At 31.5% G+C, this 19,977-nt stretch overlaps 1 protein-coding gene across 7 annotated transcripts in view; it reads left to right on the top strand.

Moving 5' to 3' along the window:
- LOC121126920 (uncharacterized) overlaps positions 1-19,977 on the top strand; it is a 172,984-nt gene that overhangs the window by 54,853 nt on the left and 98,154 nt on the right. For 3 of the 7 annotated variants that reach the window (XM_071891966.1, XM_071891969.1, XM_071891970.1), the window contains 4 exons: positions 7,209-7,292; positions 7,365-7,570; positions 7,621-7,800; positions 15,455-15,669. In XM_071891966.1, the coding sequence (XP_071748067.1) occupies positions 7,209-7,292; positions 7,365-7,570; positions 7,621-7,800; positions 15,455-15,669 (685 nt within the window). Of the gene's footprint in view, positions 1-7,208; positions 7,299-7,364; positions 7,571-7,620; positions 7,801-15,454; positions 15,670-19,977 lie in introns of all 7 variants that reach the window. The other 4 variants (XM_071891967.1, XM_071891964.1, XM_071891965.1 and 1 more) reach the window with 2 other exon arrangements.

Here is a 19,977-nt window from a genome sequence, read left to right as displayed (position 1 = left end):
CTCTAGGACATTCCCTACCCGTCCTATTTACCCAGATACATTTATCCCTTAAAAATTAATAATTAGATATTTTATGAATTTTGTTATTTTCGAGAGAAAATCATATTCGTTTCTAAAAGGTTGACGATAACATAATTTTAAAATTGTGGAACACTGTGATTAGAGCTTCAAGGACTTATTTTATACTGTGAATATGACTAGAAGAAAACAAATCCATAATTTAGTCAAAAACCAAAGTGCAAGGTTCCGGTTCAGCGGCTCTATCGGTCCCAAATATTTCATTTGAAGGGTTTAAGTCACGGTCTCGGTTCAGTTTTATCGGGCTCGGTTCTTTTATGTACTGGGTTCGGAAGCAAACGTGGGCTGTCAATAAATGCTAATTATGTAATTAAAATAGAGATGTTTTCTGATATTTCATGCATATTCCGAATCTCCTGTCCTCTCTGCATCAGAAAACAATAATAAACGTTTCAGACCCTCTGGATGCCAAAATTAAGGCGCCAGAGTTTATGGACATTGTGGAGTGCTCCAGGAGCCTCATTTTAAAGGTGGCCAAGATGAAAAAGGATGAAAGAGAGGTGTAAGAAAGTTCGTTGCATGGATCAAGGCAAATGGATCCACAGTAAAAAAATCTCTTACAAGAAGATTTTCATCTTCCACCAGGTCTAAACAGTCGAAACGACCGTTGGCTTGGTGGATCACCAGAGGAGGTCAGGGGGGTATTCCAAACTAAACATCCGGCCTAAACAATGGTTCTGAGGGTAGTGGCGTCTCACAGCAAGAAGATGTATCTCTTCTTTGTTAAGGTTGGGGAGAAAATCGGCCAGGAGGCCTACTACAAGGTGCTGAGGTTCACCATACTGTTATGGCTCAAGGCCACCTACTCAGAGGACAATTATGTATGGACTTAAGATGGTGTACCCCCACACACATCAGCCGAATGCCAGAAGTTCTTCGCCGACAACATGGCTGATTTTAGGCCCAAGGGCATGTGACCAAATTTTCCCCGGATTTGAACCCGTTTGACTTGGCTGTATGGAGCACTTTGGAGAAGGAAAATAAGCGGACATCTCACACGAACGTGGACTCCCTGAAGGCGCCACTGTGAAGGAGAGGAACAACTTTTCTGAGAAGTTCATCATCAACTCGTACAAGGCTTTCTGCCACCATGTGGAGGCTGTGATTTCTGGTGAGGGCGGCCATATTGAGTTGACATTTTCACAAAGGTCGTGTCTCAAATTTTTGTGGAAAAAAATTTCAAAATTATTTTTCAATAAATTAATTTATTGACATTTTTCTAGAATCAGTCATTCAGTCCACTATTTGCTTCCGAACCCGGTATACGTCATCAATATCTGGGGGCTTACCTTTGTTTAAACTTGTGTTTACTTTGTCATACTATCTTAATCTGTTCATAGCTTTATTGTGTAAAAATTAGTAAATGTCTGGATAATACTTTTAACTCGAGTTATCTTTGTTGAAAGTGGAAAATAGGTCCTTTTTATTCAAGACAAATAGATTCAAATAGTTTATAAGTATCTCATTAGATAGCTAAAAGTATGAACTTTCAATTAAAAAAAAGAGCCTCTCCAAAAACGCTCTATATTGTTGTCAATTTGAGAGAAGGCCACTTCAATATTTCAAGGATAAAACTCATTTTTGAATTGATTTCATGACAAAAGCCCATAAATAATTGTGTGCCCTAACTACATGAGATAGAAACAAAGAGATAGAAGAAGAAATGAAATAGAAACAAAGAGAGAAAAGAAGAAATTAAATAGAAACAAAGAGAGAAAAGAAGAAATTAAATAGAAACAAAGAGGGAGAAAAAGAGGTATAACATAAAAAGATATGTTATACAATTTGTTATTACATGAAGCCTCATGTTTCAAACTGTACAAATAAATTACTTCAAGGTTCAGTGACACAAAAGGACTCAATGCATACCTGTAGTTTGTGAGGGATTCCAAAAAACGGACATTCAAGGGAGTCCTTGGAGCAAATCCTTTTTTTTTTCTCTATCTTTGTTTCTATCCGTTTTTTCTTCTCGGCCTTTTTTTTCTATCTCTTTTAGCTGGGGCATACGAATACTTAAGGAATTTTATTATGAGATCAATTCAAAAATCAGTTTTTTCCTTGAAACATTTTCGTGGCCTTATCCTAAATTAACAACGATATAGAGCGTTTTGGAGAGGCTCTTTTTTTAAATTAAAATTTATACTTTCAGCTATCCAATGCAATACTTTTAAACTTATTGAATTTATTCGTCTTGAAGCTATGCGCCTCTGAATTAAAAGTACCTATTTTCCACTTTAAACAAAGATAACTCGAGTTAAAAGTATGATGCATACATTTTAAAAGTGCTTTTAGAATTTTTTGACATCTGGCTTTAAAATAAATTAAGATAATTTATCCCTATCTTCAACACCAAGGGCTTATAACAGCTTTGAACCTTAAGAATAGCCAAAAACAAAAAAAAATTTACTTCGTTTTTTTGAAGGCCACGAGGCTATGAAAATAAAAAAAGGCGATATTTGGAATTAGGGGATCAAACTCTGTTATATAGAGCATATACTTTGGTTGTACCATTTTTGCTGTTAAACAGTGTTATCATAACATAAACACAACACCTATTGCTACATCCTATTGCTCCTAAAGGAACTTTTTGGGTATGTGGGGGAAAAAAAAAAAGTGATCTACTAGGGAAGATCACTCTCAGTTTTTTTATTTACTTTTAAAACAATAATGCCCTATAATTTTGATCACGATCTAGTTGCAGAAGACTAATTATATCATGGTGATGTCATAATAATTTATTTTATGAATATTATACTTACTCTAAAGGGGAGTCGATGTCTTTATGATATATAGTTCCGGCTCCACGGATATACAATATCATGGGAGCTGAACTGTTCTTTCAAATAGAGATGCTAGTAATTGAAAAATAACTAGAATAGATGTGGAGATTAAGTTTCATATTATTTGATAGATTTAAATTACTACAACTGTTAAGGATTAAAACTAAATAAGAGCCACATGCTACTGTGTTCTGTGTATATATTAATAATTAATCAATATAATTTAAAAAATATTATTCTTCAAAGAACACTCATTTTATGCCATGAAACATATCTAATGTTTTATAATTAATTAGTAAAGATAAGAGAGTATTTATTAGAGTATCATTTTAAAAGGAATTAAAATATTAAACGTGTTAGGTAAGATATTAGATAAGATTTTGCGTTCAAATCTCCCAAATTATCCTATGGGGGAAGTGTCATTTCGGGAAGTTGTCCTTAAGAGACTATTCCTAGAATCTGAATATCCATTTAGACAGAAGTTGGAACAGTGATTGTGGTCCACAAATAATTAAAATTCACTGATTCTTCTAAATAACTGTTGCGGAAGAGCTTTTACATCTTTGTATGGGATTTATGTGTTACAAAAGACCTAAGAGCAAGTTATCCCTTAAAAATCAAATATAATGTTAGCTAGAATATGTTAAGTTGTCTTAACATGACCTTTGGCGTGTCATTAGACTTAGCATATTGATGTAAATAATTTTTCCAACGAATTTTGAGTTTCCAAATAAATACTTGAGTTGCTTTAGATATAAATTGAGGGCAATTTTCCTTATTCCCAAAATTGAAAAAGATTGTATTAGATCGCGATGCAAATACTTGGAAGTGGGTGGTGATGAATATCGAAACCATTACGGAATCAAGAATATTCACCAACTACAAGTGAATATTCTTTTCTAAACACAAATTTAAATATGTCAGTAAATGTCTCTTGGAACGGTTATGTGGTGATGTTGTCTTAAAAAAGAGGCTCAAGTTTGAGAACTAAATTAATGGATTGTCACATCACCAATGAGATTAATAATACATCTTGATACTATATAATCTATTTCTCTTTTCACATCTTCCCTTTGTGTAAAAGGTACTTTTCTTGATGTATGGATTACAAAATGTTTACATTTTCTTGTAAAAAATTTCATAGATTACACAATTATCTTGCCTCTCATTGCCATTCATTCTATCTTTAATATAAAACACATCAAAATATTCTACCTTTAATATATTCGATTCAGATATCTAGTCAATAAATCATTATTAAAGGAGAAATTTGATGTTGAAATGTTGAAACATTATATAAGAATTCGAAATGGAATTGATATGGACAAACGTTACGAAATTTGGAAACAGAAAATGAAGACATTGACATATATGAAGAAAATTACTCTCAATGAGTTCTCTAAGAATACTGACAATAATTATCACAGATAAAATCATATACAATGTCAACTTTAGACTTTAAAAAAATCTAAATATACAAACCCTTCAATATCCCACGAGAGTATCAGTCAGGGGCTAAAACACAATATTAAAAGTATTTGGGTGGAAGTCTAAAGCTATCAGCTTTTGAAGGATTGAAAGATATCAACTTCAAAATATTGCTTTAGGTGTTCGACTGATACAATGTCTGAGTGATAATCAAAGTATATTTTAAGGTAAATCTCTGTCGTGAAATGAACTTTCACAAAAGTCCGTTGGAGTTAATTCCTGTTAAATGGGTATCTTTTTCAGAAACACAAAGTTTCTCTTCTTAACACAAAGTTTGCCTTTTTTAATACAAAGTTTCCCCTTTTTAAAAACTCCAACTACCATTGACTCCTCTCAGGTAGTTCAAGTATAACTTTTGGAGGGGAGTGCTTCATAATTTTAAATTTATATGAAATTTTTCTATCGTCACACGTATCTGGAGACTCCATACTATAGAACGGTAATCTCAAGGTCGTACCAACATACCAAATAGATATTACTTTAGTCTCAGTAACTTGTTCTTTTAACACACGCTCCGAGGTAAAAACTCAAGTATGTCGTATCTTTTGCATAATTTTTTTTAAAGTGTTATCAAAGCTGAAATAATATTTATGTACTGAAGAGGATAATCCAAGAAGACTTGCATGTTCTGGAGAGAAACTGAAATTTCTACCAAGACATATTTTAATGGACTATATTCTTCCATGGTCAGTTCATGAATGTAAAAAATATGACACACTGGATTAAGTTGGGAACTTAAATATTTGAGTTAAAGTATATTACTGATTATTGAATATATCTCATAGTTTGAATATTGGGGATTAAAATACCCAAAAAACACTGTAGAGTTTAACGAGACCATTCTTCTATCACATTTTACAATCAATTCCGCGAAAATCGACTTCCAAAAGCTCCTTAATCTTATTGCTCCAAGTGCTCGAGATTTTCAGGAATTGGTATTCTTTTTATCCTGATATTTCGATTGTTTTGAAGGTCTAGGAACTTCATCAATGTTCCATTTATCTTTAAGCAGAAATTGTACCAAACATATTCACTATTCAAGGAATTTTAACTAGTTTTTAAATTAAGCTCTGATTACCATGCTTAATTTAATAATTTATTCCTTTAGCTCGAGGCATTCTAGTGATATCATAATTTTGAAGTATTCTTAATTTAATTGTTATAAACTATAGTGTGGAAATATATTTTTTTAAATTATGTTTAAATGAAGAAGGAATAAAAATAAACATATAATTTGTGTCATTGAAATAATCATGTAGTTTTAAGGTCAGAGTTAAAAACTTTAATTTAAGCAGAGCTGAAAGGTAATTTTACTAACTAATAAATTTTTACTACATTATGACCTACCTTTATGATATAGAAAGTTAGGAAGGTATAACCTCAATAAATTTAAGTTTGACTTAAATTTATATCAATTGGAGCAACCGACCCTAATTTTTTTATTCAACGTATTCTTATACGCCCTTAATAAAGACATCTAATTAGCGTCTGAATGCATGAATGGGCTGGAACATCATATTTGAAGATTACAATTGCCTGAGAGACGTAATCATGGATCCACGAAGGGGGTTCTTGGTTCTTGTATTACACTGTGTACATTACCCATTGTACAATAAAGATGAGCTCCTCAATCTTCCATGTATCTTTAAATTGTGAGGACGTTACAATGACCAAATCCGAGGGACTCAGTATCACCTCAAATTTCATCTAAATATGTTTTCTAACTCTTCTTAGAAAAAATAATAATTTATCTCTTTAGGATCTACCCAGGACTTGTTTGTAAAAATAAAGGATGATCCTTGTCTGTACTTCAACCATTTTTGACATACATCAATGTATAGATTCTTCAAAATGATGTTTGGATCATGATGCTCCATGTCATCGCTAATACCAAGTCGTTCAAATTTTCGCCTTGTGATAGATGAGTATTCCTTATCTTCGCGACCTATACTAACACTCAAAGCTAACTTAATCATTTTGTATGGAATGAATTCTAAGGCAATGAAAGCAGGGACAGGCGGACCGAGCTATCTATTTTTGAAACCTTGACGAGAGAATATTCGCCATGTTCTGATATATGTCATCCCTGTATAATTAACGAACTCACTCCTACTTTTCAGTCGAGCATTATAATTCAGTGGTTTGTTTGAACCTAGTAAAGGGAGACATTCTCAATAGCAAAGCTCCATACTGAGCACGTCTTCACTATATACATAGTCTAAATATGTATTATCTCAGCTTTTTAATCGGATCGTCACTAAGCTTTACAGACATGATTTTCAGGATGTGCACTTTTTTTTGGAAACACCTAGTATAAGTAACTTGTTACATATCATTTACATAAATAGTATTAAGGTGGGTTTACTGAAGTGCTTACACACAATTTATAAGCATTTTTTTCTTCCTTATCATTATTATTTGTTATTATTTTCATAAAAAAATTATGAAGGGCAGTCCTATAATAAGAATAATTATAAAAAGGGAGAGTTGATATGTGCTGAATGAGTGCATATGCACTTCAGTGAACCCACCTCTAAGCTGCCTTATATTATAAATATTAATTTTGATGAATTTCTTTGGTTTTTTTGAAGTTTTATGTGTATGTTACGACTAAAGCTATAAAAAAAGAGGGGTTCCTGGTGCGAAATGAAATTACCCTGCTTGATTATGTCTATAATGATATGGTAACCTGAGGTAACACTATGATGTGTGAATTGACTATAATATGAGTTTTTTTTTTAAAGTTATCAACTGTCAAGGTGTTGGAATTATCTGTACTTATTAGGAATTCTTATGTTTCTTGAAAATTATAATTATCACTTATAATTGATAACATTATATAATATCATAATTTATAATTAGGATTGCTGGAAGAAGATCATAACGAATTTGATTGTGAAGCTACCCTCAAAGTCAAAAATTTCTACAAATCATGTATGAATATCTGTAGGTGTGAAAGCATACACATAACAATTAAAAAACTTTCATGAATTCAATAATTATATTTGTGGTCTATAGCTCAAATAGAACGCATTAGTGATACACCCCTTGTGCAGGCTATTAACGGTCTTGGTGGTTGGCCTGTAGTGGATCCATATTGGACTTCTCATAATTGGACTATAGAAAGAGTTATTGGTATTCTGAAAAAAAATTTTACACTTGGAATATTTATAGAAGAATGGGTTGGTCCAGATGATCGCAACTCGTCTGCACATATTATACAAGTATGAATACATATTCAGTATTATTTTATTTTTTTTAAATCTAATTTCAGATCGATCAAATGACGTTTGGACTACCAAGTCGAGATTATTTCCTCCTTGAAGAATCAGATAGAGATTTAAAGGCATATCATATTTATATGACGGAAGTAGGAGCACTACTTGGAGCTAATAAAACTTATGCGTATGAACAGTTTCAAAATGTCATCAGATTTGAAAAGTCTATTGCTAATGTAGGTAGGATTTTTCTGATATAAGAACTATATTTTCATTTGTATATAATCAGTATATAATATAATCAAACGACTGTTGTTGCACATATCCCTTATTTTTTTTAAACTTAAAAGTTCTTGATAGATTGGTCTTAATTAACAACCGTATATTAATAATAGTCATTCCTATCAATTCCGATTCTTCTTAATTTACTCCACCCATTGGATAAATACTCAATTATTGTTATCTATCATAATAAAGTCAACTAAAATGGAATAATGTATTCTTACTACGCTGAAAGATCTGTTTAGACTCATTGTAGGAATATTTTATAAGCATTATATTTTTAGTTGACAGTATAATGATAGTTAACGGTAATTGAATATTTGTCCATAATGTTCATAAAAGGAAAAAAAGTTACTTATATTATACAATATGCTTTTTATTGTAATTGGTATATTAATTACTACTACTAGGGATTTTAATATTGGCTAAATTGCTGTAAGTGTAAAAACCATGCTTGAGATTATGTTATAAAAATATGATATTTTTGAGCAACGACGTATCTGCTAAATATAAACTCTCTATAAACTAAAGTGCTCCTTACTCGCTGATATGTTAGAATTTCCTAAATAGGGATGAATGATAAATAAGAAAAGTCCTATTTTACTCATTCCAACATAACTTTAAAAAATGTATATATGCAGAGTACAGTTTATCCAATATTCACATCCCTAACAATTACATAACGTCAAAAAGTATACACAAATTTTTCTAGCAAAAGGTAATTAAATATGAATATCATATTTAGAGTTGCGCGGCATGTTAAAATAGATTTAAGTTTATGAAAAAAAAAAATGATCAAAGTGTTAGTATCAAGTGTTCTTTTTCTATCAGTATTGTGTATTATTTTTTATTAATAACAAGTAGCAGATTACATTGGAACAAATTAGCAATAAGGAGAGTGCTCACCCACCTCAACAAAACTCGTATCCTTAATAATTGGTGTTTTAAATAAAATATTCTGATGATATGTAACAAAAAAGAACCCCTGTAAAATGACGTAGTAAAGAAGCAATTTAAAAAATGTTGGGGAGAAGAGCAGCTGAAATACCATGGCGGTTAATTAAGTTAGATACAAACAGTTACGAGAGGAAGAAAATAAATAGAAATCACAAACCGTATCTAGCAAAGAGATAAGTAGACAGAATCGTCACGAGTATATCAAAGGACTCTTCGAGATCAATAGAAAAGGGTAAATACACACATTTTTAAGAATGCAATGATACTTTAAAATATAGATAAAAAATGTTAGATGGCAGTACTGTGTTTTTACTAGGGGGAGTAGCACAACATGTTGAAGCAAACCAGACCAATACAGGGAGAAAGACCTAGAGGAGACGTGATGTTATTATATACCAATTATAAAATATTATAAAATAAAGGTGTGACGCTCACAACTTTTATAATTTGACAGAAGTAAGCAAGCCCATTTTAATGACGTAACAAATGTGCAGAAAATGCTAGCCTAGATTTGTATTGTACTCTAAGATTACAATGAATCTAACTCAAAAAACAAGTTTTGCTACTTGTAAACTGACCATAAACAATTTGGTTGAAGACAAATCTCTAACTTAGAATGTCCAGATCTATAATAACATATCAAGGGCACCATTTTATACGGAGGTGAAGTTCGGTTGGAGCATGATTTAAAATTAAAATCCTATGTATGAACTAATTCAAATAAATAATGGCACAACTGGTATGTGCGAGCAATATTTTATTAATTTGTTAATTGTACGAGCTGCTTAAACTAAGAATTTCCCTTTTGTTCTTTAATTTAATGTTCAGACTTTTATTTTAATCTTTGTACGCGTTTTTGCGTAGCATTTAAGAATTTCTAGTGGATATTTGCCTCCAAACTTTAGATTTAAAGCTGGGATTAGTCTGTCCAACACTCAAATGCTTTTATCCACTTTTTCCATGTGCATGTCACAAAATACCTCTTCAAACTTGACAACATTTGCTGGGAATGTATCTGATGGAGCAATTAAACCTCCTTGGAAAAGATGAAGGATCCAAGATGTTCGGGTAGACTATTCATCATCAATCTTGTAGGACTAAGTCCCTAGATGAAATGTGTTATTTTGAACTTGCAAGCAATAAACCCTGCAAAATAAGCAATTCCTTGGTAATTGCGATCCCGTTTGTCAGAGGAAGAATGGGATGAATTTGAATTGACCTCAAATTCAAAGTCATCAGACTCTTCCTAATTCTCAATCCAGTCCAGGACATCTTGGATGAAATCCTCCATCAATTGATTAGTGTTTGTAGTAGTGCTTCTTAGTCCTTTATTTGAATATGGACTAAGTTTTATTTTTAATTTCAAACAGGTTTTTGATATCAACCTCGTCAAAAGAGAGAGCTCCAATGCAAAACTAAGTCATATTTCGTTAAGAATTTGTAAGTAGTCTATCATCACCTGATAAAATTTATAATAATAGAAATTGTTGATAAGAAAGGAACGTTTTTTTTTGTTTTTTTTTAATAAGATTCTTCTCATGGTACTGATTTTTGGAATGATTTACCATAATTATTTCTTATAATAGATGTTTCATCAGCATAGTCTTTCTTTATCACTTAGCATCGTTTAATAATTTTATAAGCTCCTCAGTAATTAGGCAAGGTCTCCTTCCTGTCTCATATAGTGTCGTGCTGATGTCCTCATATCCAGCCAGTAGGATTCCTTAAGTCTTGAGGGTGCAGATCCCACTTAACTGTACCCTTTTTGTACCTTTGTATTTGGTTAGATTTGTTGTTCTGTTCGTACAATCTTTTGACGACGTTTGGTTCTTCAGTACTAAGTGAATAAATTGTGTATCTGTCACCTGTATGGCTCTATTATGTTTTAGCCCATACCATTTCACGATACATTTATATCTTGGTTAAGCCCTTCCATAAGACAATGTGTGTGAGCAGCGTGACGAAACTGGATATTATTCTGAGAACAATACATGACGTGTATGCTTGTCGTACATATTGTGAGCTGAAGTTTTATGTTGACTTTGAAATAGGTACCCAATCCATTGTGTCGCATTGTTAAATATTCTTCTTTAGTCCTAATGTTTTCGGCCAATTTTTCTAGAACTACCGACTTTAACATATTTATTTCGTAAAAATTATTTCATAATTATTTGAGTTTCTTCCACATTGAAGATTTTCTTCATCCTGGTATGGTTGTCTCCAAGAATCTATCTTTATCTTTTGATAATTTTTATCTAAAATATTTATATTCACGATGCTTTGTTCAAGAAGCTGCTGAGAGGCCAAATATTAATAGAGACGCTATTTAAATAATATCATCGTAATCGATCTTTCTCCCCTTGTAATCTACGTTCTTACATGATAATTTTGTTGGTTGCTTTTATGGAAGGAATCCAAAAATAAATTATCCATTTTACAGATTCCAGATATAAAGGAATTGTCTTACTATATTGAAAGTAGGTAAGATTCCTCTGTGTCAGCCAAATATCACCTTATCGTGAAATGTTTACAATATTTATTTTACTAGAGCTTCAGGTGCAACGATCACGGTATCCTTGCTCTCCGAGTTTCCTATAGTGGCACTCAAGGATTCTTGTCCTTTCAGTATTTTGATTAGCTGTCCCAAATGGTATTGTTTTTCTGAAGCTCCAATTTTTGTTTCATTACATTTTTGAGTTTAGTATCTCTGTAGTAAACGTTAGCCATTTCTTCCTTCGAGTATATGTCAATCCTTATCCTCTCAATGGATAACTTCTTTGTAAACAAACGAGCCGTTAATCCATATGTCAATGACGTTTTCGAAGTATATTCTGTGTATAATCTGCAACGCCAAATTTTTAAAAACAAAAATGAGTGCCTTTGATTGTTATTAAATATCTTATACGAAACTTATAACTTCCCTATTAGTTCCATATTAGATTCAAGCAAAGTTTTTTGCTTGTCTTAAATTTTCTCATTTCTCAGAATTGGGAGTCAGAAGCTACGGAGGTTGGAGTCTGATACACCGGAATGGCATAAGGTATGGGTCATTTCTATCTTAATTTATATTGGTAGGGTCGGTTGTTCGACTGCTCTGACTTCGTGGATACATGATTGTAGCAGAGATCGTAGATTCGCCTCTACTTATTTTTAAAAATTCTATTCTTGAATTAAGGCCATATTGGAGCGTTTGACTATTATGTTTTCTATGGGTAGTTTACGCAAGTCCTTTCGATCTGTATTCGAACGCCAGATTACTTCTTGTACCCTATTTACCAGACTATCTACCTTGGAAGGGTCGTCACTCTACACTCTATTATTATATGAGCGTCTCCTAAAATTTGAGTTCCTTCTTGAGGTATTTATATATTGTTCCCCCTTTCTATTAGCGTTACCCTGGTAATCGCCAAAAGACACCACCAGTCCTCTGTTATTTCTGCAATAGCCTCATCCCACCTGTTTGTGTTTTTATCTCCGTAATTTTCTCTGGGAAGTTGCTAATGGCCTTTAGGTGATCTGGCTTTCGTGCCAAATCTCGCATATGTTAAGGGAACTTCGTGATCTTACAATTCCTTACTATATCTCTTACCAAGTTTACTGTTATGGGAAATTTTCCTGTCTACATATTGGTTTAGTACGGATATTGCGTCTGCCTGTGTCACTATTAGTCTTAATGTCCTCCTAGAAAATTCTAAGTATGACTTGTCTTAACTTTTGTCATAATCGCATGGGTGACTTTTTTTAACTTTGATTTATATACGTAAGACATTGTATTAATTTTGTTTTATGACTTATAGCACAAAAAAAAAAGCTTGTTTTTTATTATGCGTATCTTTAAATGTTCAGATATTTGTTTTTAAACTTTACAATAATGGGAAAAGAGCGTGAGAGATTGAGTATCTGTACTTTGTCATGTCAGAGATATGGCGAGTCTCACCCTTTCTGCTCTACCTGTAGTAGTTATTAATTTAAATCATTTTTAATAAGATAAATTTAAAATTTTAAGAATTACGTACATGGATACTTTTACAAATAATTCTTTAACAATTTTAAATTGTAACTTATTGAATATATTCACTATTTGATTCAAATATATATAAGTGAATGTTACGGAGCTTGTATCTTATAAATCTTTTAAAGTCCCTCTCAGAATTAATTTTTTTCTTTTTATGCATTCTGTTAAAATTTTTGATATTAAATGGTTTGATAACGTAGATGAATGAAATGAAAGAGAGATCAGAAAAAAATCTTAATGTTAAGAACAGAACAGGATCTATTTACAACAGCACTGCAAAGGGTTTATGCTGTAAACATAATGTGTACCTATTTCATACAATGCTATGTACCGGGTGGTCCATGGAAATCTAAGCACTTACCGATTCAATAACTAATGAAGGGCGAGTGATTGCAATTAATTCATATTTCGATCAGTTATAAAAAAAGAAATATAGAAAAAAACCACTGCGCTCTCTATCTTACGTACGAGTCGAGAAAATGGCACTTGAATGTGATCAACGAATTTCCATTTACACAGTCCTTGAAACTGAAGGTTTACAGGACCACTTTCTACACCGTCAGCCAATCCAAATCGTTGGAGAGGAAGAAGGGCTCTATCAAAAAGGCCAAACTGGATCTTGAGGATTTAAAGAAAACAAGCCAGGCCTATTCACAAGATTCCATGTGGGCCCATGTAAGAGATCTCGGGGTTTCACAAAAGACTGTCCAGAGAACTATGAAAAAAAGGAGGTGGAAAGGGATTTGTGATGGTGGAGAGACCACTTATGATACCAACAATTATTAAAAACCATCTCTTCAGTTGCAAGATGCTTTTGAATTAGTTTTTATGAGTTCTTTTTTAATACTTTTCGTCCCCTACAGCGCTGATGCCAACCACCTCGATTACACTTTTTGGGTGCATGTGATTGGGCAAAAGTTTATTCATAAGTGTCTTTATTTTGAAATCCATTGATATGGTATCAATGCTTTGATCCAGAATGCTGTAGTATTTACATGTCATCGTAGTCTTAAAAAAAATAAGGGTATTGTTTTCTTTTCTTACTGTGTACGTTTTGTTATTTGTTTTTGATGAAGTTATTTTATATTAACATTTAAGTGAAGATGAGAAGAGCCAGTCAAAAATTATCAAGGAACTATTTCAAAAGAAACAGGAAAACTGAGGCAAGGAGAAGAATAGATGGATTCCTCTTGGCAAACGCACGTTTCTTATGAATATACGAAATAGATTTCCATGTATAAAGTCGTTTGGTTGAATAATTGATTAAATCACCAGCAATGGCCAAAAGCTGATGAAATCAAAGAGTTTTTAGACACGTAGAAATAATAACGAGGATTGTTAAAGTTAACCTACGTGTTTCAAGAAAATGCGTGAAGCCTCCATGTATATAGTATTCCCTGGGTACATGTAACAAAGAGCAACGGAAAGATTCATTTAATTCCCGCCCGAAAATCATAATTATTTTTAAATTGATTCAGTAATATTTTTGTTAAACTTCTGTTTTTTATATGACGCTATGGTGGTAATAATTGTATTTAATTGCCCTATAATTATATAGTTCGAACTTGTGAGTAAATCGCACTGATTCGAACATTAAACTGTTGAACCCGTTTCAATTTCGTCCGCACTTTATCCTTTTTCAAATTTCCCTTACATTTTTCTTTTTTTTTTTTCTTGAAGGAGAAAAAATTATAGAAAAATACTTAAAATTATTGAAAAATGAAAGGTTGTATAAGAAGGTCCTCAAAAAATAGAAGAACTCAGAGATAATAATAATATAAAGGGAGAAATTATGCGTGCTAAGTAAGTACTTCAGTGAAAACACCTGATTTCAGCCTATTCTGTACTCTTTGAAGAAGAAAGAAGGTTAATAAAGAGACTAACCCTTTTATAACAAATACTCTATTATATATGAAAGCTTAACAACACATGTTTCAGTTAAACTCTTTTGGCGTAATAACATACAAAAATTGAAGCATTTTTCCTTTTGAAACAAACCCCTTAAAATATTGTGGTTTTTTAAAATTTAAATTCATTTTTCTCAGAATCGGATCATTGACTAATTTTTTAATCAAAAGCTGGTTAAAAAAAGGTAAAATATTCGAAAAGTTCAAATCAAAAATTCACTAAAACCAGATTTGATACAAAAGAACTAATTACAGATTTGTTATTTAATTGTGAAGTACTCTTATAATTGAATATAGAATTCAAAACATTTTGGAAATAAATATTATTTGTTTGGCTTGTGTAATGAATTCATAAAAATAAATTCCAACCTATACTTTTTTTATGAATTTACACTCATCGCTATTAATCGCTCTATTTTTGGAGCTAGCAACAGGCAAAGTAGAACTGTACCTCATTGCCCTCTGTCGGGCAGTCCTTCAGTCTGTAGGTCGATTTGTGGTGGAGTATCGGGCAAAGAGGCAAAGTAGAGCTATGAAATCATACCCCACAAAAATCCACAAACAACAACACAGACAATATGGAAGGGTCCATAGGGCAATAAGGTATAGTTCTGCTTTGCCCGTTGTTTCACCAAAAATGGACCTATTATAATTCATAGATATTAGGTATTTATGTACAATATAAATTTATGTTCCACAAAATATTTTGATAAATAAAAATATATTTAGATATCCGTACCAGAACATGATCGTATCAATACTGGTGCCATCTACACGAAAATTTCTCTTAAAGACTTGAAAACTGAAGTGCCAGAAATAAACTGGAATGACTACTTCGATACAGTTATGGGTATTGGATATATTGGAGATAATGAGCAAATTGTTAGCTATTCTATGCCCTACTTTAAATTATTAGGAAAATTGTTAAAACAGACTGATAAAAAGTAAGTTGAATTAAAAAAAATTGAAAATACCTGTTGATTTACTTAGTATATTATTTCATGATTATCGAATGTTAAACTGCTTTCAGTTAAAAGTTATAAAATATGTGTTTATTTAAGAAATTTTTAATTTGCTCTTTAAATATGACTCGTAAAACGAATCAAATCTTAAAAGAAATTATCTTTTTGTAAAATATTTGGAATAGTATGATGAACAACTTAACTCTTTCCAGCATTAGAAAGTCTTAAATAATTTTTAAGTTCTTATACTTTTTTGGAACCTAATTAAATTTCAAATGTAAAATATATTGAAACAATGTTTATGCTACCTGAAAATCAATATTTTAAGAATCAAATTTAATTTTATACATCTAATGTAGATTTAAAAGTATTATAAAACACTATTAACAATATAAATTATTAGAGAAATACATATTGTATATATCACTTAAAAATATTTAAGATTGAGATCATTTCCGGGTATTTTATTAACTATTATTACTATAGAAGTACACTTATCAATGCAGAATGATTAGAGATTGTAAAAGTTTAATTAACAATAAACTAGAGTTAAAAAGCCGTGTTTGGTAATTTCACATAAATCCTTTTGGTGCCAAATTATTTTACCCAAATTTATATTAGACTAATTAAAAATCACATTATTGCTATGAGTAACTGAAACTGTGTTCAAGGAGATGCTCGTTTGTTTTATTTCATCAAAAGGCTAAATCCAATATTATCCAAGATAATATTTAATTTTAGTGTTTCACCACAGTAGATGGAGAAAGAGGTCGAGGTTATGGATTCAATAATCATTTTCATCTAAGGAAGACTACGTAATATTTATAGTATTACTACCAATTTCCCATTTTGATCTTATAACGTATAAAATTGGATTTTAGCCTTCACTGAGACTTTGAACCAAAATTTGAAAAGGAATATCTCTGTATTCTTAAATTCTAAACTCCAAGAGGTTTGTTCATCAGAGTAATATAAGAGCGACGTAAGTATTACTAAATATTTAAATATCGACCATATCAAATTCCAATCGCAAATCAATATCTTTCAACTCTACACATAGAGGGTTGAAAATTGCGAACTTTACTTCACATAGTTAATACTGAACCCATTGAGTTGTTATACTCTTTTTGCTCAATGATGAAGATCTTGAGAAATAACAATGGGAGTAAATAGAAAAGGTACTTTCACATTGAAGTCTGTATCTACAATTTTAACAGGGATTTGATAGAAGTCAGAGGACTTAATAGTTGCTCAGTTATAATTATAAGTCTTTGTTGGACTCAGAGTAGAATTAGGGATCGACAAAAATAACTCTTGCTATTGTCCTTTTTTATTTCCCTCTCCCATCTTCCTTGTCATATCTTATTGTAGCTGATCTCCTCCTAAACATTCTTCAAATTATCAGTCATTTCACTAATAAGTTAATTTTTAATGTCAACAATACATTAAAGCAGACTTCAAATAACATATTTTTTTATTTGCGTAAATAATCTACTAGGTGAGTTTACAAATCGTGTGTCTAAGGAAGCCATACCTCACGAATAGGATCATTACTCATTACACTTTAGTTTTAGGTTTTCTTTTTTATATTCCTGGTGATATCCCCCTTTATGAAAATAGTTGTGAAAAGTTTTTGGATGAAGGAGATATTCATGTTGATGACGTATCTGCAGTCCAGATGGATTTGGAAAAGTTTACTTTAAAATCAGGGAGTTTGAGATTGCATCTAAAAATCTTAATGAAATAGTTGGATCAGAATGGATGATCACAAACCAGAATGAAAGATATCAATTATTGTCTTTGAGGTTTTTTTAGTTGTTTTGAAGGAAAAATAGTTATTATTTACTATCGTTATCTAAAGTATTATTATCTAAGTTTGATGACAGAATCGACCTTAACTGTTCCAGAACTCTAAACAAAACAGACTGCACGGATCCAAACCCCAATTTGGTCAAAGATAATAATCATAACCAAGTCCATATATGGTGTTATGTTGAGCGGGATGAGGAAATGACAAATGCATGGGGAACACTGCAGTTGCATAGGTTGTAGTTATTTAAGGCCGCCCTGATGATTGATGATTCAAAAAATTACATACTTGAAATCATGTTTACATTTGTATAAAACAGCACGTAGTTTTATTATATAAAATGTCTAATAAATAATAAACAATACTAAAAAACTTATCTTTAGTACTTGTAACCACTTTTTTTTTCTTTAAATTCAACTCTATATGAACATTTCTAGTATATAGAGAGAAAAAAGTTATTTTTGGAGAGGTTGTTATTAAATAAATTCACGTCAACTGTTTTTTGGGATATTTATACTATATTTATATATTTTTCTCTTCTTTTTTTGTTTTTATTTTCAAGTTGACATATATATGTATATGTACAGTGTAAAGTTTCTACAACAACAGCTGACATGCACTTATGGGATATCAGTGCCCTCATACAATCTATACTTATCCATGGAAGAGCATGAGAAACTCAAAAGCGGAACTACTTTACGAATTAAAAATGTATTTCGGTGTATATTGGGATCAATATCTTCGTCTTATAAGGGCAGGAGTAAGATTAAATGATATTGATTGCTTTTCAACAATGACCCGTTATCAAATAATTGAGCACTCTAAATTAATTTTTTTTAAAAGCTAATGGAAAATAAATATCAACATTTACTCCATGCTGGTCCATCGGCAATGTTTAAGGCGATTTTGGAGAGAAAAAAGAAGTACTCTCACGTCTTGCTTTAAAAAGTCAATCAAACATAGAATTTTTTTAGCTCGACCCTTTCAGCAAATTATGGGCGATTGTAATTATATTACTTGTGGTATCAATCTACATCTTTTCTAACTGTTGAATTATCAACTTACGGGGATTAATCTTTCTATTTCTGATGACCCCACACAAGAAAAGTTGATTTGATTTGACCCTTAATGAATTGTCTAGCACAGAGATCTATGATTAAGATTAAATCATATATATATTGTTTGAATGATATAGCTACGTGTGTTGTACCTTTTGAGGTTTCTTTATCTACTGCAGATTTTATTATCGTGTTTCAAAGATTTGTGTATAGTCGTATAGTCGTGTAAACAGAGTGACCACGATATAAACTTTTTAGAATGATTCAGGATTATTTTTTATTCCATTCAAAAAGACAATAGTTTCTTTAAAAGATGAGCTGCAAATCAAAGCATAAAAGGAAAACTTATACTTTCTCGAGTTCCTCGTTGTAAAGTAGCCTGGGAATTAATGGTGAAACTTACCAAAAAAAATTTCATTGGTCATTTTAGGGTAGTTAATTTGATATTTTTTCTTTGCAATTAAGCGCTTTTATTAGAAATTGACGTTGTTCTTAATAACAGACCTCTTGTTGCGTTTTCTTTGGGTGAAAAGAGAATTATCTATCAATGCTGCAACTAGACTGAATATGAACGATATCCCAAATCTATTAACTGAAAAACATTTATCATCAATTTCAAAAAGTAACTAACAACTGAGGCAGTACATATTTGACCAGAAATGAAAGTGGATTCATTGATATACCTAAAAGGCACCCAAATCTTCTTTCTATATTAATTAATTACAATGTAAATTTTTCATAGTTTAAAAAGTGTAGATAGTTTTTTAGTTATATTTGTTATAAAATATTTTAAATAAAAAAAAATATATATATTCTATAAGATCATAGGTAGTGATGACAATCGTTACCATTTCAAGCATATAAAAAAAACAGAAAATCAATATAGTATCACTGTGTATTTGAATAATGTTTTGGAGGAGAGCAGGTTAGGTGTCATTTTATTTCATAAGACCAGCGACAAGGATTTGTCGCGATCGGAAGGGGAGAAGGAAGTAAACAAGGTCGTAAGAAAGAATTACCCAGATGTCTATCCTCAATTTTACTCAAACTGCAACAAGAACAAACTTACATTTATAATTTAATAAAATACCCTCAGGGTTAAATTCTGTCTTCCATGAGTACACTCAAATGTTCAACCCGGTTTATTTTACGAGTATGTTAATGATATTGTTTCAATATTAATTCATTATCTTACTCGGTACTTATAAAGGATTAATTGTTTGTTAAACGTTCAGTTATGAGTAACAAGATCCAGTTATGGATTATTAGTGTCTTGTCTATTACCTAAAATGGTAACGCTCGTGACAAAGGGAATCGACTTCACGAATCAACGAAATACTTCATATAAATACGATTGCAAGTCATGGGCACGCTTTTATATAAATAAATGCATTAATTATGCTGTCGTAGATATTTTAAACA

This window comes from Lepeophtheirus salmonis, chromosome 12, assembly GCF_016086655.4.
Source record: "Lepeophtheirus salmonis chromosome 12, UVic_Lsal_1.4, whole genome shotgun sequence".
In the NCBI taxonomy this organism is placed as follows: Eukaryota; Metazoa; Arthropoda; class Copepoda; order Siphonostomatoida; family Caligidae; genus Lepeophtheirus; species Lepeophtheirus salmonis.
Note: the sequence above shows the minus strand (reverse complement) of the source record. Positions and strands in the feature narration are given on the sequence as shown.